Source organism: Panthera uncia, chromosome X, assembly GCF_023721935.1.
Source record: "Panthera uncia isolate 11264 chromosome X, Puncia_PCG_1.0, whole genome shotgun sequence".
Classification (NCBI taxonomy): domain Eukaryota; kingdom Metazoa; phylum Chordata; class Mammalia; order Carnivora; family Felidae; genus Panthera; species Panthera uncia.
Window position 1 is genome coordinate 69,035,032 of NC_064817.1, and position 25,795 is coordinate 69,060,826.

The following is a 25,795-nucleotide window of genomic DNA, read 5'->3' on the forward strand; positions in this document are numbered from 1 at the left end:
TGGTCTATGTGTCTGTTTTTGTGCCAATACCATGCTGTCTTGATGATTACAGCTTTGTAGTAGAGGCTAAAGTCTGGGGTTGTGATACCTCCTGCTTTGGTGTTCTTCTTCAAAATTAGTTTGGCTCTTCAGGGCCTTTTGTGGTTCCATATGAATTTTAGGATTGCTTGTTCTAGCTTCGGGAAGAATGCTGGTGCAGTTTTGATTGGGATTGCATTGAATGTGTAGATAGCTTTGGGTAGTATTGACATTTTGACAATATTCATTCTTTCAACCCATGAGCATGGGATGTTTTTCCATTTCTTTATATCTTCTTCAACTTCCTGCACAAGCTTTGTTATAGGTTTCAGCATACAGACCTTTTACATCTTTGGTTAGATTTATTCCTAGGTATTTTATGCGTCTTGGTGCAATTTTGAATGGGATCAGTTTCTTTATTTGTCTTTCTGTTGCTTCATTATTAGTGTATAAGAATGCAACTTATTTCTGTACATTGATTTTGTATCCTGCAATATTGCTGAATTCATGTGTCAGTTCTAGCAGACTTTTGGTGGAGTCTATCAGATTTTCCATGTATAATGTCATGTCATCTGCAAAAAGTTAAAGCTTGACTTCATCTTTGCAATTTTGATGCTTTGATTTCCTTTTGTTGTCTGATTGCTGATGCTAGAACTTCCAACACTATGTTAAACAACAGCGGTGAGAGTGGACATCCCTGTCGTGTTCCTGATCTCAGGGAAAAAGCTCTCAGTTTTTCCCCATTGAGGATGATGTTAGCTGTGGGCTTTTCATAAGTGTCTTTTATGATGTTTAAGTGTGTTCCTTCTATCCCGACTTTCTCGAGGGTTTTTATTAATAAAGTTTGCTGAATTGGTCAAATGCTTTTTCTGCATCGATTGACAGGATCATATCGTTCTTATATTTTCTTTGATTAATGTGATTTATCACGTTGATTGATTTGTGAATGTTGAACCATCCCTGCAGCCCAAGAATTAATCCCATTTGATCATGGTGAATAATTCTTTTTATAAGCTGTTGAATTCGATTTGCTAGTATCTTATTGAGAATTTTTGCATTCATGTTCATCAGGGATATTGGCTTGTAGTTCTCTTTTTTTACTGGATCTCTGTGTGCTTTAGGCATAGTAGTAATGCTGGCTTCATAGATTGAGTCTGGAAGTTTTCCTTCCCTTTCTATTTTTTGGAATAGCTTGAGAAGGATAGGCATTATCTCTGCTTTAAACGTCTGGAAAAACTCCCCTGGGAAGCCATCTGGTCCTGGACTCATTTCTTGGGAGATTTTTGATGACTGATTCAATTTCTTTGCTTGTTATGGGTCTGTTCAAGGTTTCTATTTCCTCCTGATTGAGTTTGGGAAGTGTGTGGGTGTTTAGGAATTTGTCCATTTCTTCCTGGTTGTCCAGTTTGTTGGCATATAATTTTTCATAGTATTCCCTGATAATTGCTTGTATTTCTGATGGATTGGTTGTCCTAATTCTATTTTCATTCATGATTTTATCTATTTGGGTCATCTCCCTTTTCTTTTTGAGAAGCCTGGCTAGAGGCTTATCAATTTTGTTTATTTTTTCAAAAAAACAACTGTTGTTTTCATTGAACTGCTCTGTAGGTTTTTTTTTTTTTCGATTCTATATTGTTTATTTCTGTTCTGATCTTATTTCTCTTCTGCTGGGTTTGGGGTGTCTTTGCTGCTCTACTTCTATTTCCTTTAGGTGTGCTGTTAGATTTTATATTGGGTATTTTTCTTGTTTCTTGTGATAGGCCTGCATTGCAATGTATTTTCCTCTAAGGACTGCCTTCGCTATATCCCAAAGCTTTTGGATTGTTGTATTTTCATTTTCGTTTGTTTCCATATATATTTTTTTTAATTTCTTCCCTAATTGCCTGGTTTACCCATTCATTCTTTAGTAGGGTTTTTTTTAACCTCCATGCTTTTGGAGGTTTTCCAGACTTTTTCCTGTGGTTGATTTCAAGCGTCATAGCATTGTGGTCTGAAAGTGTGCATGGTATGTTCTCAATTCTTGTATACTTATAAAGGGATGTTTTGTGACCCAGTATGTGATCTATCTTGGAGAATGTTCCATGTGCACTCGAGAAGAAAGTGTATTCTGTTACTTTGGGATGCAGAGTTCTAAATATATCTGTCAAGTCCATCTGATCCAATGTATCATTCAGGGCCCTTGTTTCTTTATTGACCGTGTGTCTAGATGATCTATCCATTTCTGTAAGTGGAGTGTTAAGTCCCCTGCAATTGCCACATTCTTATCAATAAGGTTGCTTATGTTTGTGAGTAATTATTTTATATATTTGGGGGCTCCCGTGTTTGGCACATAGATATTTATAATTGTTAGCTCTTCCTGATGGATAGACCCTGTAAATTATTATATAATGCCCTTCTTCATCCTTGTTACAGCCTTTAATTTAAAGTCCTGTTTGTCTGATGTAAGTATGGCTACTCCAGCTCTCTTTTGACTTCCAGTAGCATGATAAGTAGTTCTCCATTCCCTCACTTTCAATCTGAAGTTGTCCTCAGGTCTAAAATGAGTCTCTTATAGACAGGAAATAGATGGGTCTTGTTTTTTTATCCATTCTGATACCCTATGTCTTTTGGTTGCCACATTTAGTCCATTTACATTCAGTGTTGTTATAGAAAGATATGGGTAGAGTATTGTGATGTCTGTAGCTTTCATGCTTATAGCTATGTCTCTGGTACTTTGTCTCACAGGAACCCCCTTAGGATCTCTTGTAGGGCTGGTTTAGTGGTGACAAATTCCTTCAGTTTTTGTTTGTTTGGGAAGACCTTTATCTCTCCTTCTATTCTAAATGACAGATTTTCTGGATAAAGGATTCTCAGCTGCATATTTTTTTCTGTTTATCACATGGAAGATTTCCGCCATTCCTTTCTGGCCTGACAAGTTTCAGTAGAGAGATCCGTCACAGGTCTGATTGGTCTCCCTTTTTATGTTAGAGCACGTTTATCCCTAGCTGCTTTCAGAATTTTCTCTTTATCCTTGTATTTTGCCAGTTTCACTATGATATGTCATGCAGAAGATTGATTCAAGTTACGTCTGAAGGGAGTTCTCTGTGCATCTTGGATTTCAGTGCCTTTTTCCTTCCCCAGATCAGGGAAGTTTTCAGCTACTATTTCTTCAAGTACACCTTCAGCACCTCCCTCTCTCTTCCTCCTCTGGAATACCAGTTATGCATAGATTATTTCTCTTTATTGCATCACCAAATCTCTAATTTTCTCCTCATACTCCCGGATTTTTTTTTTATCTCTCTTTTTCTCAGCTTTTTCTTTTCCCATAATTTTATCTTCTAGTTCACCTATTCTCTCCTCTGTCTCTTCAATCTGAGCTGTGGTCGTCTTCATTTTATTTTGCAGCTCATTAATAGCATTTTTAGTTCCTCCTGGCTGTTCCTTAGTCACTTGATCTCTGTAGCAACAGATTCTCTGCTGTCCTTCAGACTGTTTTCAAGCCCAGCGGTTAATTTCATGTATATTATCCTAAATTCACTTTCTGTTATATTATTTAAATCGTTTTTGATCAGTTCGTTAGCTGTTGCTATTTCCTGGAGATTCTTTTGCGGAGAATTCTTCTATTTCATCATTTTTGATAGTCCCTGGAGTGGTGTGGAACTTCAGGGCACTTCCCCTGTGCTGTCTTGAATAACTTGCGTTGGTGGGCGGGGCCACAGTCAGACCTGATGTCTGCCCCCAGCCCATCGCTGGGGCCACATTCAGACTGGTGTGTACCTTCTCTTCCCCTCTTCTAGGGGCGGGATTCACTGTGGGGTGGCGTGGCCCATCTGGGCTACTTGCACACTGCCAGGCTTGTGGTGCTGGATATCTGGAGTATCAGCTGGGGTGGATTGGGAAGGTGCACAGGGGTGGAGGGGCAGGCTCAGCTCACTTATCCTTAGGTGATCCACTTTAGGAGGGGCCCTGTGGCACTGGAGGGAGTCAGACCTGCTGCAGGAGGGACGGATCCGCAGAAGCACAGCATTGGATGTTTGTGTGGTGGAATCAAGTTCCCTGACAGAAACTGGTTCCCTTTGTGATTTTGGCTGGGTGATGGGCGAGGGAGATGGTGCTGGTGAGCGCCTTTGTTCCCCACTAAGCTGAGCTCTGTCGTCCATCCGGGGCTCAAAAACTCTCCCTCCCATTGTCCTCCAGCCCTCCCACTCTCCGAGCAGAGCTGTTATCTTATAACCTTCCAGATGTTAAGTACCGCTTGCTGTCAGAACACACTGCATCCGGCCCCTCTGCTTTTGCAAGCCAGACTCGGGGGCTCTGCTTTGCCAGTGGTCTGCCCCTCTGCCCTGGCTCCCTCTCACCACTCCATGTAGCGAGCACCGCCTCTCTGCCTTCCTACCCTCCTCCGTTGGCCTCTTGTCTATGCTTGGCTCCAGAGAATCCATTCTGCTAGTCTTCTGGCGGTTTTCTGGGTTATTTAGCTAGGTGTGGGTGGAATCTAAGTGATCAGCAGGACGCGGTGAGCCCAGCGTCCTCCTAAACTGCCATTTTCCCCTCAGAAATCCTGATATTGAGCATTTTATTATGTATCTGTTGGCTATCTGAATGTCTTCTTTGGAGAAGTGTCTATTCATGTCTTTGGCCATTTCTTCCCTGGATTATTTGTTTTTTGGGTGTTGGGTTTCATAATTTCTTTATAGATTTTGGATACTAACCCTTTATCTGATTTGTCATTTGCAAATATCTTCTCCCATTCTGTCGGTTGCCTTTTAGTTTTGCTGATGGTTTCCTTCACTGTGTGGAAGATTTTTATTTTGATGAGGTCCCAGTAGTTCATTTTTGCTTTTGTTTCCCTTGCCTTGGAGACGTGTTGACTAAGACGTTGCTGTGGCGAAGGGCAAAGAGTTTTTTTCCTGCTTTCTCCCTCAGGATTTTGATGTCTTCCTGCCTTACATTTAGGTCTTTCATCCATTTTGAGTTTATTTTTGTGTATGGTGTAAGAAAGTGGTCCAGGTTCATTCTTCTGCATGTCGCTGTCCAGGTTTCCCAGCACCATGTGCTGAACATACTGTCTTCATTCTGTTGGATATTCTTTCATGCTTTGTCAAAGATTACCTGGCCATATGTTTTTGGGTCCATTTTTGGGTTCTCTATTCTGTTCCATTGATCTGCGTGTCTATTCTTGTGCAAGTACCACACTGCCTTGATGATTACAGCTTTGTAGTATATCTTGAAGCCTGGGATTGTGATGCTTCCTGCTTTGGTTTTCTTTTTCTAGATTGCTTTGGCTATTCGGGGTATTTTCTGGTTCCATACAAATTTTAGGATTATTTGTTCTAGCTCTGTGAAGAATACTGGTGTTATTTTAATAGGGATTGCACAGAATATGTAGATTGCTTTGGGTAGTATTGTCATTTTAACAATATTTGTTCTTCCTATCCAGGAGCATGCAATCTTTTTCCTTTATTTTCGTGTCTTCTTCAATTTCTTTCATAAGCATTCTATAGTTTTCAGTGTATAGATTTTTCACCTCTTTGGTTAGATTTATTCCTAGGTATTTTATGGTTTTTTGTACAACTGTAAATGGGATTGATTCCTTGATTTCTTTTTCTGTCACTCCATTGTTGGTGTATAGGAGTGCAACTGATTTCTGAGCATTGATTTTATATCCTGCAACTTTGCTGAATTCATGAATCAATTCTAGCAGTTTTTTGGTGGAATCTGGGTTTTTCCATATAGAGTATCATGTCATCTGTGAAGAGTGCAAGTTTGACCTCCTCCTGGCCGATTTGGATGCCTTTATTTCTTTGTGTTGTCTGATTGCAGAGGCTAAGACTTCCAATACTATGATAAGTAACAGTGGCAAGAGTGGACATCCCTGTCTTGTTCCTGACCTGAGCAGAAATGCTCTCAGTTTTTCCCCATTGAGGATATTAGTGTTGGGTTGTTCATATATGGCTTTTACGATCTCGAGGTATGCTTCTTCTTCCAACCTTATCTTCTTGAGGGTTATTATCAAGAAAGGATGCTGTATTTTGTCAAATGCTTTCTCTGCATCTATTGAGAGGATCATATGGTTTGCATTCTTTTTTTTTTCTATTGATGTGATGAATCACACTAATTATTTTGTGGGTATTGAACGAGCCCTGCATCCCAGGTATAAATCCCACTTGGTCGTGGTGAATAATTTTTTTAATGTATTGTTGGAGCCGGTTGGCTAATATCTTGTTGAGGATTTTTTGCATCCATGTTCCCTATTCACCAGGGAAACTGGTGTATAGTTATCCTTTTTAATGGGGTCTCTGTCTGGTTTTGCAATCAAGGTAATGCTGGCTTCATAGAAAGAGTTTGGAAGTTTTCCTTCCATTTCTATTTTTTGAAACACCTTCAAGAGAATAGGTGTTAAAATTAAACACACACACACACACACACAAAATCTAATAAATGATGCTTTATCCTAGATGTGTTTTGGTCTGGGTGTCAAAAGTGCTTTGACAGAGTAGAGAAAAAAAGAGGGGAAAAAAAGGAAATCATTTGAGAATTTGAAAAAAATAAGTACAGTGAAGTAGACTATCATGAGATGATGGGAGTAAAATTGAATTTGAAAAAAATTACACAAAATCAAAAAATATAGTAGAAAAAATTAAAGAAAAATATTTTTAATAAAACTTTAATAAATGAATTTTTTCTCTTTCTGTATTCAAGAAACTGAAAAGAAACTTAAAGGAGAAAAAAGAGAAAAGAAAAAAAAGAAATCGTTTGAAAATTTGAAAAAAAAGTGAATACACTGTATTAGACTAAAATAAAAACATGTAAGTAAAATAGAATTTGAAAAAAGTGTACATGCAAGCAAAAAGTATATTAAAAAGTTAAAAAAATATTTTCAATAGAAATTGAAAGTAAAAATGAAGTTTTTCTCTTTGTGTATTCAAGAAAAGAAGTAAAAAAGAGAAAAAAAGAGAGAAAATTGAATAGATAGACCTGCTTACAGATTGAAATAGGACTGAAATTACTTTGTTTTCCCCTAGAAGTCAGGCTATGTAGTTCTTTATGGTTCATAAACTAAGCAGGCGGTGAGACTTGTGTTCTTGAAGAGTCAGGTTGGCCCAGTTGTGACAGGGCTCAGTATAAGGGCTCCATTCTCCATTAGATGGCACTGCTAGCCTACTGGGGTGGAATGTTGTGGCACTTGCAGGTGCATATGCACATGCGCAGAAACGGTGAAAATGGCATCACCCAGCTACCCAGTCTCTAGTATCATAACTCTCTTCTTTCCGATCACCAATCGTGCACCCCTCGTCTGTATTCAGCTTTTGTCAACTCTGTGCTTCTTCACTGTCCATGACCAAGCCCAAGGCAGTACCTTTCTCCTGCATTTTGTCACAGATGCAGCTGTTTTCCCTGGTCCCTAACTTCTGAAGGATTGTGGCTTTGAGCCATTCTGCCCCTCTGTGGGAGGGTCTCACCAAGCAATGGCCGAATGCTGGCTGCACCCAGGAATGCTTGCAGGACCCTGCTGCTGCTGGTTCCTTGAGACTGTGGCCAGGTGCCAGCTTGCCCCAGAAAAGTTCGCAAGATAGTGTAGCAGTGGCTTTTCAGGGATTATGGAAAATCACAACACACATCTGGCACCAGGCTTCACCCTTAACAACTTTGTTCCAGCACCAGTGAATGTGGCCATTTTCTGGGGTCTGCTGGGACCAGGTGGCTTCAACAGTCTCCACCAAATGTCCTTCCAGCAGTGGAACCGCTTTTCCCCATGTGGCCCAAGAACCTTCTTGACCCCACTCTGTTCCTGGGGATTCACCCTTCCCACCAGAGCACCTCCAGGTATCAAGCTGCCGAGTTGCAGATTTTGCACTCCCCGTTTACAGTCTTAATGTAATTTAAACCCTCTCCTTTCTCCTTTCTCCCTTTTTAGTTTAAATCCCTGTGGCTGTTTCCAGTTTTCCACTTTCTCTCCAGCTGCTTTTGAGGAGGGGTGTTTTTCCTGTATTCTCCCCCCTGACCCCAGTCTCCATCTTCTCTCCACCTGCAAAAGCGGCTCCCTTCCCACTGCCGGCTTCTCTCTCCCCAAGTTCACCTCTCCACGCCATGTACCTGCTGAATTCTGTGGTTCAGGTTGTGCAGATTGTTGTGTTAATCCTCCAGTCAGTTTTCTAGGTGTGTAGGATGGTTTAGTGTTGGTTTGGCTGTGTTTCATGGATGCGAGACACACAAAAATCTTCCATGCTGTTCTGCCATCGTCCATATTTAATTGCATTAAACAATGCCAAACTGTTATCCTAAGTGGTTGTATCATTTTGAATTCCCATGACAATGACCTAAAGTTCCATTTGATTCATATTATGGTCAGAAATTGATATTGTTGGTTTTTTTAAAGAAATTTATTTTAGTCTTTCCAATGTTGTTATCTAATTATTATTGATTTGCATTTTCTGAATGACTATGGATACTGAGCATCTTTTTATGTACTTTTTGCCATATTTATATATTTGGTTAACTGTCTTCTAGAGCTTTTGTCATTTGCTATTGGGTTAATTTTTCTCATTATTCAGTTTATGTATTCTTGATATAATTCCTTCATCAGATATGTCATTTTCAAATATTTTATGTAAGTTTTTGAGTTCTCTTTTCATATTTTCACAGGGTTTTTATAAGAACCAATGTTTTAAATTTTGATGAAGCCCAACTTATCAATTTTTTTTAATTAAATGATTTTTTTTCATTTTATCTAAGAAATATTTGCTTTATCCAAGGTCACATTATTTTATGCTATATGTTCTTCTAAAATATTTTATGTTTTGGGGGCACCTGGGTGGCTCAGTTCGTTAATTGCCTGACTTCGGCCCAGGTCATGATCTCACGGCTTGTGAGTTTGAGCCCCACATCGGACTCTTTGATGACAGCTTGGAGCCTAAAGTCTGCTTCAGATTCTGTCTCCCTCTCTCTCTGCTCATCCCTCAGTGACACTATGTCTCTCTCTCAAAAATAAACATTAAAAGAATTCTTAAAAATTGTTATAGTTTTGTGTTTTACTATAGGTCTAGTATACAGTTGATCCTTGAACAATGTAGGGATTAAGGACACTGACCCCCTACACAATCCAAAATCTGTGTATAAATTTTGACTCCCCCCAAACTTACCTATTAATAGCATACTGTTGACCAGAAGCCTTACCAAGTAAACAGTTGATTAACACATATTTTGTATATGTATTGTATATTGAATTTTTGTAATAAAGAAAACTAGAGAAAAAAAATGTTAAGGAAATACACTACTGTACTGTATTTATCTAAATAAATCCTTGTATAAGTAAACATACACAGTTCAAACCCATGTTGGTCAAGGGTCTGCTAACTGTATTATTTGGCTAGGGTGGTTATAACAAAGTACCACAAACTGGTTGGGTTAAACAACAGAAATTAATTTGTTCACAGTTCTGGTGGCTTAAGTCTAAAATCCAGGTGTCAGCACAGTTTACTCCTTTTGATGGTTATGAAGGAATGATTTATTCCATGCCTGCCTTCTTGGCTTATAGACAGCTTTCTATGTATGTCTTTGCACATATTCTTACCTTTATGCATGTCCTTGTGTCCAAATTATTCCGTTTTCGAAGCATACTAGTCATATTGGGTTAAAGCCCACCCTAATTGACCTCGTTTAATCTTGATTATATCTATAAAGACCCCATATCCAAATAACTTAATATTTTAAAGTACTGAATATTAGGACTTCAACATATGAATTTGTGGTTGGCACAGTTCAACATATAACACTCCTTCTTCTGCTCCCCTGAATTCATGTCCTTCTCACACGGAAAGTACATTTTCCCTATCCAAATATCCCCAAAGTCTTAACACATTTCAACATCAACTGTAAATCTAATACCTTATCTAAATCCATCTAAATTGGCTGTGGGTGAGATCTGGGAATGACTCATTCTGAGGCAAAATTCCTCTTCAGCTGTTACCCTGTGAAACAAGACAAGTTATTTGCTTCCAAAATAAAATGGTGAGACAGGGTAATGTAAAAGTGAGATATCAGAAGGAATAAAGGGGTCAATGGGTAACAAGCAAATCAGAAACCTAACACGAGAAATTTAAGTAAATTTTAAGTCTTGAGAATAATGTTTTTTGGCTCCATGCTTTGTCTTCTGTGCCCACCAGATGGCAAGCCCACCCCTTTTTCCTGGATAGTGGCCTCACATCCTCAGCCTGTACCTTCTTGGCATGAGGTTGCATTGGCAGTTTCACCAGGCTCTGCATCTGTGACTCTGTCCTCAAAGTCATTCTTCCTTTATTTTGTACCATCTCTGTTTTCTTCAATTGAGGCTGTAATTTTTTTTCATGGTTTAACATTCTCAAAAACTTTGCTATCCTTTCTTGCAATTCATGAAATCCAAGCCATCAAACAAAATGTTCCTCCTCCACATATCTCTCCTATATAACCAAATTTCTATTCATTACTTTTGCTAAGATGGTGTATTGGATCCACAAGTCATAGGCCTATTCTCTTTAGCACACAGCTGTCCAACCATGCAATTGGCTTCATTTCTAGAGATACTCTCTGGTTAGGCTGAGAATTTTCCAGATCTTCAAGTTCTGGTTCCTATTTGCTCAATAATTCCACCTTTAATTTACATTTGTCATCTCTCATTTAACTATAAGTAGCAAGAAAAAACAAGGCTGCACCTTTAGCACTTTTGTTTAGTAATCTCAACTAAATAACCCAAGTTCATTGCTTACAACTTCTTTTCATCCAATAGAATATAATTCAAAGGAGTTCTCTGCTACTCTATAATAAGGATCACATTTCCTCCCATTTCCAATAACATCTTCCTCATTTTCATTTGTGATCTTACCAGAAACATTTTTAAAACTCATATTTAAAATATTCTGTTTATGGCAAAATATGTACTCTTTAAGATGATAGAATCTTTTTAACTATCCTCTCTTCTTTTTGAACTTTTACCAGAGTAACTTCCAACATTGATACTTCAACCAACAGTCCCTTCACAGCAATCTAGGCTCTTTCTAATATGCGTGGTGAATTTTTTTCAGCCTCTTGTCATAACCTAATTACAAAGCCACTTCTGTATTTTTATATGTTTGTTACAGCAGAGCTCCACATCCAGGTACGAAGGTCTATGTAAATTTGCTATAGCTTCCATAACAAGTACTACAGACTAAGCAGCTTAAACAACCCAGATGTATTATCTTACATTTCTGAAGGCTAGAAATAAGAATCAAGGTTCTGGCATGAAAAGATACCCAAAATTGCTGATAATCAAGGAAATTCAAATGAAAACCACAATAAAATATCATCTTAAGCCTTTCAGAATGACTAAAATCCAAAAACACAAAAAAAGGAGCAAGTGCTGGAGAGGATGTGGTAAAAAAGGTATTGATAGGAATGTAAGTTGATACAGTCACTGTGGAAAACAGAATGGAGGTTATTCAAAAAAGTTAAAAATAGAAATACCATATTATTCAAAAATTACACTATTGGGTATTTACCCAAAGAAAATGAAAACACTAACTCAAAAAGATACATGGACCCTCTTTTTTTGTATCAATTTTTAATTTACATTATAGTTAGTTAACATATAGTGTAATACTGGTTTCAGGATTATAAATTAGTGATTCATCACTTGCATATAATACCCAGGGCACATCGCAACTGCCCTCCTAAACATCAATTACCCATTTAGCCCATCCCCTGCCTACCCCCCCTCCATCAACCACTAGTTTTTTCTCTATAGGTAAGAGTTTCTTATGGTTTTCCTACCTTTTTTATTCCCTTCCCATATGTTTATCTGTTTTGTCTCTTAAATTCCACATATGAGTGAAATCATATGGCATTGGTCTTTCTCTGACTGACTTATTTAGCTTAGCATAATACATTCTAGCTCCATCCATGTGTATGCAAATTTCAAGATTTAATTCTTTTTGGTGGCTGAGTAATATTTCAGTGTGTGTGTGTGTGTGTGTGTGTGTATACACACATGTATATACATACATACACACCACTTCTTCTCTATCCATTCATTGGTTGATGGATATTTAAGCTCTTTCCATAATTTGACTATTGCTGATAATGCTGGTATAAACAATGGTATGCATGTGCCCCTTCAAATCAGTGCGTTTGTATCCTCGAGTAAAAACCTAGTAGTGCAAGCACTGGGTTGTAGGGTAGGTTTATCTTTAACTGTTTTCCACAGGGGCTGCACCACTTTGCATTCCCACCAACAGTGTAAGAGGGTTCTCCTTTCTCTGCATCCATGACAATATATGTGTTTTCCTGTGTTGTTAATTTTAACCATTCTGACAGGTGTGAGATGGTGTTTCATTGTGGTTTTGATTTGTATTTTTCTAATGATGAGTGAGAATAGCATCTTTTCATGTGTCTGTTAGCCATCTGGATATCTTCTTTGGAAAAGTGCCTATTCATGTCTTTTGTCCATTTCTTCACTGGATTTTTTTTGGGGTGTTGAACTTGATAAGTTCTTTGTAGATATTGAATACTAACCCTTTAGCAGATATGTCATTTGAAAATACCTTCTACCATTCTGGAGGTAGCTTTTTAGTTTTGGCGATTGTTTCCTTCCCTGTGTAGAAGCTTTTTTTGATGAAGTTTCAAAAGTTCATTTTTGCTTTTGTTTTCCTTTCCTCCAGCTACGTGTCTAGTAAGAAGTTGCTCTGGCCAATGTCAGAGAGGTTGCTGCCTGTGATCTTTTAGGATTTTAATGGTTTCCTGTGTCACATTTAGGGCTTTCATTTATTTTGAATTTATTTTTGTGTATGGTGTAAGGAAGTGGTCCAGTTTTATTCTTCTTCATGTTGCTTTCCAGTTTTCCCAACACCATTTGTTGAAGAGACTTTCTTTTTTTCCATTGGGTATTCTTTTCTGCTTTATCAAAGATTAATTGATCATACAGTTGTGGGTTCATTTCTGGGTTTTTTATTCTGTCCCATTTATCTATGTGTCCATTTTTGCACAAGTACTATACTGCCTTGATGACTAGTGCTTTGTAACATACCTTAAAGTCTGTAATTTTGATGCCTCCAGGTTTGCTTTTATTTTTCAAGATTGCTTTAGATATTTGGGGACTTTTGTAGTTCCATACAAGTTTTAGGATTGTTTTAGCTCTGTTCAAAACACTGGTGGTATTTTGATAGGGATTGCATTAAATATGTGGGTTGTTTTGGATAGTATAGACAAATTCAACAGTTATTTTTCTTCTCATCCACGAGCATGGAATGTTTTTCCATTTCTTTGTGTCCTCTTCAATTTCTTTAGTCAGTGTTTTATAGCTTTCAGAATATAGGTCTTCAACCTCTTTGGGTGGGTTTATTCCTAAGTATCTTAAGGTTTTTCGTGCAATTGTAAATGAGATTGATTCCTTGATTTCTCTTTATGTTGCTTCCTTGTTTGTGTATAAAATTGCCACAGATTTCTCTACGTTAAATTTGTATCCTGCAAATTTGCTGAATTGTGTACCACCTCTAGCAGTATTTTGGTGGAGTCTTTTTTTTCTTCCCCTCCCCCATGGTCTTCTGTTAAATTTCTCAGGATCCACATATGAGTCAAAACATATGGTATCTGTCTTTCTCTGTATGACTTATTTCACTTAGCATAACACTCTCTAGTTCCATCCACGTTGCTACAAAAGGTCATATTTCATTCTTTCTCATTGCCAAGTAGTATTCCATTGTGTATATAAACCACAATTTCCTTATCCATTCATCTGATGAATGAATATACTTCAATTTAAAAACAGAACATTTCTTTCATATCCTTCCTTATCCCTGCTGAGTCCAGTAAAAATAAATTCACACAGAATATTTACCTGGGAATGTAGTCTGTTTTCCAGGAATACATGGTAGAAGATAAAATATTACATAGGTCAGTTACTCAACTCTAAACATAGATATTCCAATACAGTGGATGTGGCTTTCTCAAAACATTTTTACAGAAAATTATTTTGTGCCTTCAGGTGGTAGAGTTCTTAAAAGACTGAATCAACAGGCATTTAAATATTTCATCTTCTCTTCCTTATTTTACAAGGATATTTTCAATATCCTGGTTATATTTGATGATCAAACTTCTTTACAAGGACTGACAAAAAATTTCCAATTTAAAGGAATTCACTTTAAATTATCATACACATTTTCATAGAAAATTATAAATCAATATGAAGAGCTGGACTATATGGGTGAAAATGCATGATACGAAGTGTGAGATTTAAAAAGCTAAAACTGTGCAGCCACTATGGAAAGCAATATGGAGGTTCCTCAAAAAATTAAAAATAGAATTACCATATGTTTCAGTAACTCCATTACTGGGTACATACACAGAGAATACAAAAACACTAATTTGAAAAGATATATGCACACATATATGTATTGCAGCATTATTTACACTAGGAAAAATATGGAAGTAACCCAACTGTCCATTGATAGATAAATGGATAAAGAAGATGTGATATGGATTATTAATCAGCCATAAAAAAATAAAATTTTGCCATGTGCAACAACATAGATTGGTCTACATGGCATTATGCTAAGTTAAATAAGTCAGAGTAAGACAAATTCAATATGATTTCACTTATGTGGAATTTAATAAACATAAAAAATTTAAAAAATGTGAACAAAGACAAAAAACAGAGACATATAGAACAAACTGGTGGTTTCTGGAGGGGAGGAGGTTGGAGGGATCAGTGAAATAAGTGAAGGGGATTAAGAATACACTTATGATAAGCATTGAGTAATGTATACAATTGATGATTAAGAATACACTTATGATAAGCATTGAGTAATGTATACAATTAATGAATCACTATATAGTACACCTGAAACTAATATAACACTGTACATTAATTATACTGGAGTTTTAAAATAAATAAAACTACAAAAAAAATAAAGTGTGTTTCTTCTACACAATAAAAGCATTTTTATTTTTATTTTTTAATATGAAAAGTATTGTCAAATTGGTTTCCATACAACACCCAGTGCTCATCCCAACAGGTGCCCTTCTCAATACCCATCACCCACACTCCCCGCCCTCCCACCCCCCATCAACCTTCAGATTGTTCTCAGTTTTTAAGAGTCTCTTATGGTTTGGCTCCCTCTGTCTCTAACTTTTTTTCCCCCTTCCCCTCCATTTTTAAAATTAAAAGCCAGAACTGAACCTAAGTCATGATGAGAGATGATTCTGTATACATTAAAAATGACCTAACAGATGTTGTAAGTAAAATTAAAAACATGAAGGAAGACAACTTCAGTGGAAAATTCCATGTGGATTCTATAAATGAGCAAATATAAATACCTTTTCCCTAAAATTGCCAAAACTTTTCATTTTAAAATGTATATATTTCTAAATAACTGGAGTAGAATTGAGAGTTAGATGAAACATAAGTTAGTTAGATATGAGAAATCGAATAGTAAAGTACAGAATGTTGAAACTACTTATGAAAAATCTGGAACTCCAAATATTGCCTTTTAATTTTGCATAATATCATCTACACACGTATTTGGCTATTTAAAGATTGATATTAATAATAGTTTACATCTATATACAGTTTACGTAAAACATATTTAATATATAATATCAATTAAACATCAGAAAATTTCTACAAAGTAGTTCAAACTAGGCTTGGATCATTGAAATAAGTATATATATTACACTATGTACAAGACACATTTATTTTATATCTATACGATATTATATATCATAGATAAAAACAAACAGAAACACAGAATAGTTTTTACATAACGGTGACTACTGCATTTTTCTATTTTATTCAAAATTAACAAAATAGAGTAGTATATTTGGCACTGAATCAACAAAATAACGCTCATTGAGCTCATATATTGTTTCTGGCTATATGATAGTTTCTCTAATACACATTATCTAAATTAGTTTTCCCAGTAATTCTAAAGGAATTGAAAGTTGTCTCATTTGGCAGATAGGGAAAGTGAAATAAGCAGAAGTTAATATCTTGGGCCATTCACATAAGTAATGGTGGAACCAGAGTTCAAGGCAAAAGTTTTCATTATAAGCTAATGTTTTAATACACTAGCTTACTTCAGGATACAATGTTTCAAACTATATTTTTTAAGTAAAAAACAATTCCTGATTCTGTTTTAAGAAATTACATTTTTAAAATAATACTTGTATTTGAGATGTTTTTGATGACAGGAAAGGTACTTTTTATAATGATATTTGGTTACTTTATGTGTGCTTAACATTTGCCATGTGAGGGCTGATACAAATGTTACCAATATTTGTAGAAAATAAACGATTATTCATGTTTGCAAAAACAAACTTATTTTTTAAGCTTTTATTTAAATTCTAGTTAGTTAACATACAGTGTAATATGACTTTCAGAAGTACCATACAGTGATTCAATACTTCCATAAAGCACCCTGTGCTTCACAAGTGCACTCCTTAATCCCCATCACCAATTTAACCCATGTCCCCACCCACTTCCCTTCTGGTAACCATTAGTTTCTTCTCTATAGTTAAGAGTCTGTTTTTTGGTTTACTTCTTTCTATTTTTTTTCCTTTTGCTTGTTTGTTTTGTTTATTAAATTCCATATATGAGTGAAATTAAATTTTGTCTTTCTCTGAGCAACTTGTTAGCAAAATACTTAGTTTAATACTCTTAGCATAATACTCTAACTCCATCTATGTTGTAAATGGCAGGACTTCATTCTTTTTTAAGGGTGAGTAATATTCCATTGTATAAATATGCCAAAACTTCTTTATCCATTCATCAATAAATAGTTTGGCTATTGTAGATAATGCTGCTATAAACATTGGAGTGCAAGTATCCCCTTGAATTAGTATTTTTGTATTTTGAGGTAAATACATAGTAGTTCAATTGCTGAATTATAGGATAATTATTTTTAACTTTTTGGGGAACCTCCATACTCTTTTCCAGAGTGGTTGCACCAGTTGCATTACCATCAACAGTGAAGAGGGTTCTCCTTTCTCCACATCCTCATCAACACCTGTTGTTTCCTGTGTTACTGATTTTAGTCATTCTGATAGGTGTGAGAAAATATCTCATTGTAGTTTTGATTTGCATTTCCCTGTTGATGAGTGATGTTGAGCATCTTTTCATGTGTCTGTTGGTCATCTGTATGTCTTCTTTGGAAAAATGTCTATTCATGTTTTCTTCTCATTTTTTGATTGGATTATTTGGGGGGGGGTGTTGAGTTTTACCAATCAAGAAAATTAAAAGGCAAGCTACAGAATGGGAGAAGATATTTGCAAATTACATATTCAATGAAAAGTTAGTATCCAAAATACATACTTTTCTTAATGTCCCCAATATCATATTTTTCCTTTTTCTATTTTTTACATGTTTATTTATTTTTGAGAAAGAGCAAGTGGGGGAGGGGCAGCAAGAGAGGGTGACGTAGAATCTGAAGCAGGCTCTGTGTGGTCAGCACAGAGCTCAACATGAGGCTTAAACTCACAAAGTGTGAGATCATGACCTGAGCTGAAATCAAAAGTCAGTCGCTTAACTGACTGACCCACCCAGGCACCCCCTCCTTTTTCTATTGTTTTTAATATAATTTCAGGAATCATTCTTCAAAATCTGAGTACAATATTAGAAATAAAGTCTATTACATATTAAGCTTGCTTGATTTTTTTAAAATATGAAATTTATTGTCAAATTTGTCTCCATACAACACCCAGTGCTCATCCCAACAGGTGCCCTCCTCAATGCCCTCCTACCCCACATCAGGGATAAATGGTCTTAGAGCCCATTGTTATGGGATTAGTCTTCCCCATATGAGCTCTTTGGTGTGAGGGCTCATTGCCCTCTCTGTGCAGGCAGCTCCATTGCTTTTCTGGGTAACCTCCCTCCATATTTCTGACCTTCATAACATTTCATATGCAATCTCTTTTCTCTATTTAGTTGTGGAGTTTGATCTATTATCCTCTGGATTGACTTGGATGTGGATGATATCTAGTTGTAACATGGGATGGGGTCAGCTCAAGGGTGTCCTACTTTGCCATCTTCCCAATCTATTTCGTCGTTAGCTGTTGTTTGAGATACTTCAGTACTTTAGCAAATATATCCAGGTCCCATCAGAAAAGTTGAATTTTGCTTTATATCTCCCTCTAAATACTTGACCTATGACACTTAACTGTGAGACTATTTCCTCATCCTCAAAAGGAAGAGATTGAACTAGGTAATTCTGAAATGTCTTTGTAATGTTAGCATATTTTGATTCTTTACTACCTTAATATTATTTTCTGAATTTGTTTGCTGATATTGTTTTCAATGATATCATACAGATAACATTTGGTTGAAAAAATGCATAGATATTGGAACTTTCTATCTTTTCTATGAATTAAAAATATGTGGGAACTCTTGCTCATTAATTGTCTTAGTGTCATTGCATAAGACACATTTTATCTGGAATTCTGCCTATAACATATTTTGCTGAATTTTGTTTTTCACAATACAAATCTATATATTGTTCACAAAAATCTACTACTTGCACTACCAATAATTAAACAACAAATAATTTAATAATTGTCATACTCAGGATGCAGTCTGGATTAATAGAGTAGTTGATGTAAATTCTGGACACTTTTCCTGATACATCTTGGGTTATGAGGCACTCAGCCCTGGCAGTCCTTTGGTTTATTTAAATCATTCCCATCATATTTTCATCCTAGAGTTACCCTTTGATGGTGGGCAGGTCATTGAGGGTCTGGAATTCTGTAAAGCTAAATATGGCAAGAAAATCTCTGGGATCACCTATATAATGTACAAATGTATATCTTCAATTCTGAAACTAAAGCAATTTCTTTCAGATTATTTCTTTGCCATAATTTATAGATGGGCTAATGTAGTGAAATGTTCACTTCATTTGGAGTTTTCCATGCATTGTAAAGAGTACAGGATGGCAAAATAGAAACTTATTGATTATCCCAATACCTAACACAGTTAGATATTATAGGCTTTACTTACTTCCCCTTACACCTTTCATAAGGGTAAACCCTACCCTTTAGAATAAGATTCTTGTGATGATGGCAGTGATTTTCTTTTTACCACAACTAATATATGTCTTATTTTCCTTGATTTGTATTTGCATGGGAGAATAGATTTAATTGAATTCCAAAAGGCTGTGTTTTAGTTTTTTCATTTTTTCAAAATTTTATTTAAATTCTAGTTAATATGCATATGCCTGCAATACACACTGTGTTTTAAATTGGCCAGTTTTTTTTTTTTCCTTTTTGGCCCATGGCACCAGTGCACCAATAGATGGTTAGGAATTTAGGCAGTATATACAAATAATTAAGTTGAATTCAGTAGATATTTTGGAGGACATTACTGGAGTATGGCTTGTTCCATTTTTAGTATACATTTTCCTGTATGTCTTTATGATACTGCCTGGTATAGACTTCCTAGGAGAAACAGTTTCAAATTTAAGCACTCAAATTTTCTCTTTGAGTTTTTTATTTCTACCTATTTATACCATTATACAGAGTTTTAAAAAATAATTGCTTCATATCAATACAAAAGAATGTAATTATACTACAGGAGGTGGTATACATTCAGAGGTTTCATGCCATGTTTTCATTTATTTGGTCTCTCAATGTAAAAGCATAAGGAAGGTAAAAGGTAGAAAGAGAATCTGAAATAATCCTCCCCCATCTTTCCCCCTCACTTCTAAGATAATTCTCACAGCCAAGTCAGTTCATCCTTTAGCAGAAGTCCCTACAGTAATACTCACTGGAAAGTATTTTCATCAAGTATTTCACAGATTTTCTTCTGACAATATTATTTTAGATGGAATTTAATATACATTTAATGATTTTTTTTTGAGTTTTAAACTGTCCATTGTAAGATGTAGTAATAACAGGAGTTGAAAATTACTTTGCTAAAGGATATTATTCATAAATTAAACATGGGTTTTCTTTTGGCTTGTGCTATGCAGAACAGACCCGTTAAACAAATGTATACAGCCTTCAGTTACATTAAGAAATAGTCCCCATTATAAAAGGAATGGTTCTGATTTTAGGTATAACAGCTGCAGCAATGGCTGAGACAATGAAGCTGCAGAAGATGAAGCTTATGGCAATGAACACTCTTCAGGGAAATGGAAACCAAAATGGGACTGAATCAGAGCCTGATGATCTTAATTCTAATACAGGTGAGTGTCTTCAGGATTACAAGGCAGGTGAGTCTTACTAAAATATTCTGAGATTGGAGAGAGGAGGGATGAGGGAGAGAAGAGAGAATCACTTGTATATGTTGATTAAAAGCAGTTACTGCAGAAGAATGCTTAGCCCTCCCTCTAGTACAGTGAAACTAGAAAACCATTACAGGTTATAATTACATTCCAGGAAACATTCAGTTATCTTCATTTTTTTGGTAGTGGAATTAATTACTAATTTTTATAGTGCTATTTTACCTTCTGCCTGTGAAAGGATGTTCCCTTCAGTTTCAGCCTATGCTTCTTCAGCTTTCTCTAAACAATCTGCCACTTAGAGGCATGTCTGAGAATCCACCTTGGCTCAGCTGCAGTCACTTTAGGTGGAGTGCCACCTCCTTAGCTAAGTAAAGGTGCTGGCATACTTAAGTCATTGGAAGGGGCTAAGGAAAAGAGGTAGAACAAGTAGAAAACAAAGAAAAAAAGGAAGGAATAGAACAGAAAGAGGCCTGTGGAGTGGAATATACCCTCTCTTCTTGCTATTTGTTTTTCCTCCTTTACCATGTGATAATTGTACTTCGGTTTTGATCATAAGACCACCCCTCAGATCTCTTTTGGAAGTAACTTGGATTTTAACTATCAACATGCATTAACGGATGCATAAATAAATGAAAAAGTTTTAATTTTAGTGGAAAATGAGAAAGGGCAACCAAAAATGGTCTTAGGAGCCATAGGTTTCCAAACTAACTCTGCAGCTAAATTCAATGTAATGTGATAGACATATTGGTAGCAGTATTATCTCTGTTCTTTTAGGCTCCTAAAAGTGTAAGCATGGTTGAGTCTTATCTTGGAGGGGAAAAATGTTAATTAAAGAGGGAAATAATTGACTCAGATCAGTAGGATAAACTACCTTGACTTTAATATAGCATAGCTCTACTCATCTAAAATTGAAATGATCATGGCGAACTATAGAGTGGGAGTTGTTCTTCAACCAGTTCTCACATTCAGGAATCAATGGAAAAAAATGCATTCTTTTACTGAATTTTTTTAGCTGGAAGCAACACATAGATAATACTAAAATTAAAACTAAACAAAGAACAACAACACTAAGGAGTTACCAGTTATTAGGTACTAAGTATCTCCCATGTTTCTTCTTTAGTTCCAAACATTTTTTATGTAGATATAATTAGAATATAACATTGTGTACGCTTAAAGTGCACAATGTGTTGGTTTCTTATACTTATATATTGCAATATAATTAAATGATAGTGTTAACTAACACCTCCATCGCGTCACATTATTTTTTGTGTGTGTGGTGAGAAACGGTAAGATCTAGTATCTTAGCAACTTTCAAGTGTATAATACAGTATAGTTAACTATAATCTCAGTGTTGTGCAGAATTTATTCATCTATCTTTTGTGTTACTTAATTCTTACCAAATTTCCAGAAGGAAAAGCATTTTCAATACTCCCATATGCAGATCAGGAAACACAGGCACAGTATGTTTCAGCTTTACTCATACTCAGGAAGATAGAAACTAGCAGAGCTATGTTTCAGTCTCCTGTCTGGTTAAGTCCAAAGTCTGCTTTATTCACATTATTCCTCATCTTTAATGCTGTTTTGTAGCAGATATTTTATTTTATCATTTTTTTCAGATAAAAGTTGTTTTTATGATGAGGAGACACTGATAAACTGATAATCAGTTTACTAATCCTAACACCTCTTACCTCATACTAGCTTTCAAATCTTACAGTGTCTTACAAGTGACCAACATTTGACAGGAAATATCTTCTATATAAAGATTTTTGTACCAATAAAAATTACTGGGAGTTCAAGCAGTAATTTCTTCCATGCTTTTCTTAGGTATACCAGTTTATGAAAAATATTTTGGACAAAAATTTTATGTTGTTCCTTTTTTAACAAGATAACAAAAATATTTTGAGAAATATACTGGTAACCTAATTTCTGAATTGATAAGTAGTTAATTTTCCTGACTAAATATAATGTGGCCTACCTCCAAATATCTGTCATTGTGATAAAACTTGGAGCTATAGAAATGGAATTAGAGTAGTCACTGTGTTTGACCATGCAGAGATTGAAATCTATCTGTATCTTGACGTAATGAAGGTAAGTAGATATAAAAAATAATGATAATGATAATGATGGTGATGGTGATGATGATGATGATGATGATGATAGATATTTAAATGAAGAATTCCCTGAGAATTTCTAAGTCTATAAATGAGCACTGCTGCCATGTGCATACCTGAACACTAGATTCTGTTATCAAGAGGGATCCCCATGGTCATAACTTACCCATATAGGGGGAAGGGAGAGCAGGAGGACTTCAGCAGTATTTGCCACTGAGGACTACAGCAGCTCTCTTTGTCACCACAGACACCCACAGATTTGTCTGACAAACAACCTCACATTCACTTCAAAAGGTAACCTCACCTGATGGAATTTCACAAAATCAACACTGCCCTGCCCTCCTCATTCCTAGATCTGGAGCTGCCATTGCACTCTCCTAAGGCCAAAGCTGCCACACCACAGCCAGCCAATGTCTTTGTAGCCACCTGCATGTGAAGGTCTTTTCCCACTGAAGTGAGTCCATAAGGTCTGAAAGAGCTGCCTATTGCCTCAAATGTGCAGACAGAAATGCAAACTCATATAGAACATGAAACATCGATAACTATCACCACCAAAGGAACAAAATAGTTTTTCACTGACCCCAAAGACATGGAGATCTATGACTTACCTGACAAATTTGACAAATCCAAATAATAATTACATAATAATTGTTTTATGAAAGCTGAATGAATTATAAGACACGATTAAGCAACTCAAGGAAATCAGTAAAACAATACATGAACAAAATGAAGAGTTCAACAAAGAGATAGAAATCAATAAGAGAATCTAGCAGATTCCAATCTGGAATTGAAAGATTCAATATCGGGCATGATCAATCAGAAGGAAGGAACTGTGAACTTGAAGATAGGTCGTTTGAAATTTTCCAGTCAGAGAAGAAACAGGAAAAAAGGAAACAAAGGAAAGAAAACCTACAGGATTTATAGAATTGCAGGATTTATTGTTTTTCTTGCACTGATAAATGCATCATTTGAGTCCCAGAGGGAGAAAAGAGAAAGAATGAGGGGAAAAGTTTATTTAAAGAAATAATGAATGAAAAAAAAATAAATCTAGGGAAAGAAATTAACATCCAGGTTAATGAAGCTCAAAAATCCTCGGGCTGCTGGGTGACTCAGTCAGTTAAGCATCCAACACTTGATTTTGGCTCAAGTCATGATTTCACAGTTTGTGAGTTCAAGCCTCATTTCAGGCTCTGCTCTGGCAGTGCAGAGCCTGCTGAGGATTCTGTCTCCCTCTCTCTGAGCCTCCTCTGCTCACGCTCTCTCTCTTTCTCTTTTTCCCTCTCCCTCCCTCCCTCTTCCTCTCTCTCTCTTTTTCAAAAATAAACTTAAAAAATCCTTAAATATTATCGATCCAATGAAGACTACAATGAGACACGTTATAATCAGATTATCAGAGGTCAAGGACTGGGCAAGAATTTTGAAAGTAACAAGGGAAAAACAATTTGTTATATATGAAGAAATCATAAAATATAAGTGAATTTCTCAGCAGAAACTTTGCAGGACAGAACAGAATAGGATGATATATGTAAAGTACTAAAAACAAATTTCATGCCAAAAATACTGTAACTGGAAACATTGTATTTTAAAAAATAAAGAAGTATCCAACTATTTATTTCAGCTCATGTCATGAGCTCACAGTTTGTGAGTTTGAGCTCCCCATATGACTCTGCACTGACGGTGTGGAGCTTGCTTGGGTGTCTCTCTCTCTCAGACCGTCACTCACTCTCTCTCTCTCTCTCTCCAGATAAATAAATAAATATTTAAAAATAAATAAAAACAAAAAATATAGAATAGTTTTTCCAAAATAAACAAAAACTGAGGGATTTCATCATCACCATTAGAATTGCCTTAAACACATGCTTAAGGGAGTTCCTAAAATTAAAATTAAAACACACTAAACATCAATTTTAAATTATAGAAATGCATAAATATCATTGGTAAAGCTAAATATATAAATGAAGATTAATGTACTACTGTAATGGTGCATAAATAATTTTTAAACCTAATATAAAATTAAATGATAAAAATTTGTTAATGAATACATGATATAAAAAGAAGCAAACTCTGACTACAGAAAGTGTGTGGGAAAGTAAAAGTGGAGAGTTTTTTATGTAATAGAAATTAAATTGATATTAACTTAAAATAAAAATTGAAAGTACATATTTTATACACACCTACTTTAAACAGAAAGTAAAAAGCTATGATAGATACACAAAAGATAAAGACAAAAGGATCAAAGAAAATCACTCATAAAACAACCCAACAAATATCAAAGAAAGGCGGCAAGAGAGGAAGAGAAGGATAAAACAAGTATAAAACAATAACAACAAAACTATTAACAAAATGGAAAGAGTAAGTCATTACCTATAAATAATTAATTAAATGTAAATGGGTTAAACTCACTAATTAAAAAGCACCAAGTGGCTGAAAGGATTAAAAAAAAAAAAAAAAGATCCAGCCAAGTGGGATGTATTCTAGGTTTGCAAGTGTGGTTCAATATTAACACAACAATCAATGTGATATATCACATTAACAACCCTGGGTTTGGCATCAGCTGTTCATCCTTTATGGAAGAAGATGAGTGCTCAAAATTTGTAGACACCATGTTCCTTACCTGAATGGCCTATATGGCAGTGTGAGTTCCCTGTGGAAGAAGATCTGCACACAAAAATAGTTGTGTGCTTTGTAGAGCAGACCAGGATGCCTCTGATATCCTCAGCAGAGACAAATCCCCTCTGGCAAAGTACCATATCCACCTTGTTAAAATTGTGCACCCCACCCACGATATTCAAGAGCAGGAGATGTAGTTGACCTTCCTAACACAGAGAAACAGATACAGAGAGTTAGACAAAATGATGTAGAGGAATATTTCTCAGATGGAAGAATAGGACAAAACCACAGCAAGAGATCTAAGTGATATGGAGGCAAATAATATGTCTGATAGAGAATTTAAAGTAATGATTATAAGAGGAGGGAAAGGGGAAGTGGCAAAGGAGTAGGAGGAATCTTGGTTCTTCTAGTCCCATGAACACAACAAGACAACAATCAAATAATTCTAAATACCCCAGAAATCAACCTGAAGACTGACGGAACAAACTCCATATCTACAGGGAGAGAAGAAATCACTTCAAAGAAGGTAGGAAGTATAGAGACATGGTTTCTGGGAGAAACATGTTACAAGTGCTGAGAAGGGGCAGGAGCTGTAGTCACAAATAAAGGTGCGATATAACAGAGCATACAGGGGAATGCACAAGGAGAATATTTCCCCAAAGCCATTAGCTGAGAAAAAGAGAAGAATTGATTTTCATGAGTTCTTGTAACCATCAGGGCTTAAAGAATGGAGTTTTTTTTTTTAATTTTTTTAACGTTTATTTATTTTTGAGATGGAGAGAGACAGAGCATGAACAGGGGAGGGGCAGAGAGAGAGGGAGACACAGAATCTGAAATAGGTTCCAGGCTCTGAGC

General features: G+C 36.0%; 1 protein-coding gene across 1 annotated transcript in view; it reads left to right on the forward strand.

Annotated features, from left to right (window-relative positions):
* Nucleotides 1–25,795, forward strand: part of DACH2 (dachshund family transcription factor 2) — a 772,461-nt gene that overhangs the window by 546,649 nt on the left and 200,017 nt on the right. Inside the window, exon 4 of the mRNA XM_049643267.1 lies at nt 20,049–20,180. Within this exon, the coding sequence (XP_049499224.1) occupies nt 20,049–20,180 (132 nt within the window). The remainder of the gene's footprint in view (nt 1–20,048; nt 20,181–25,795) is intronic.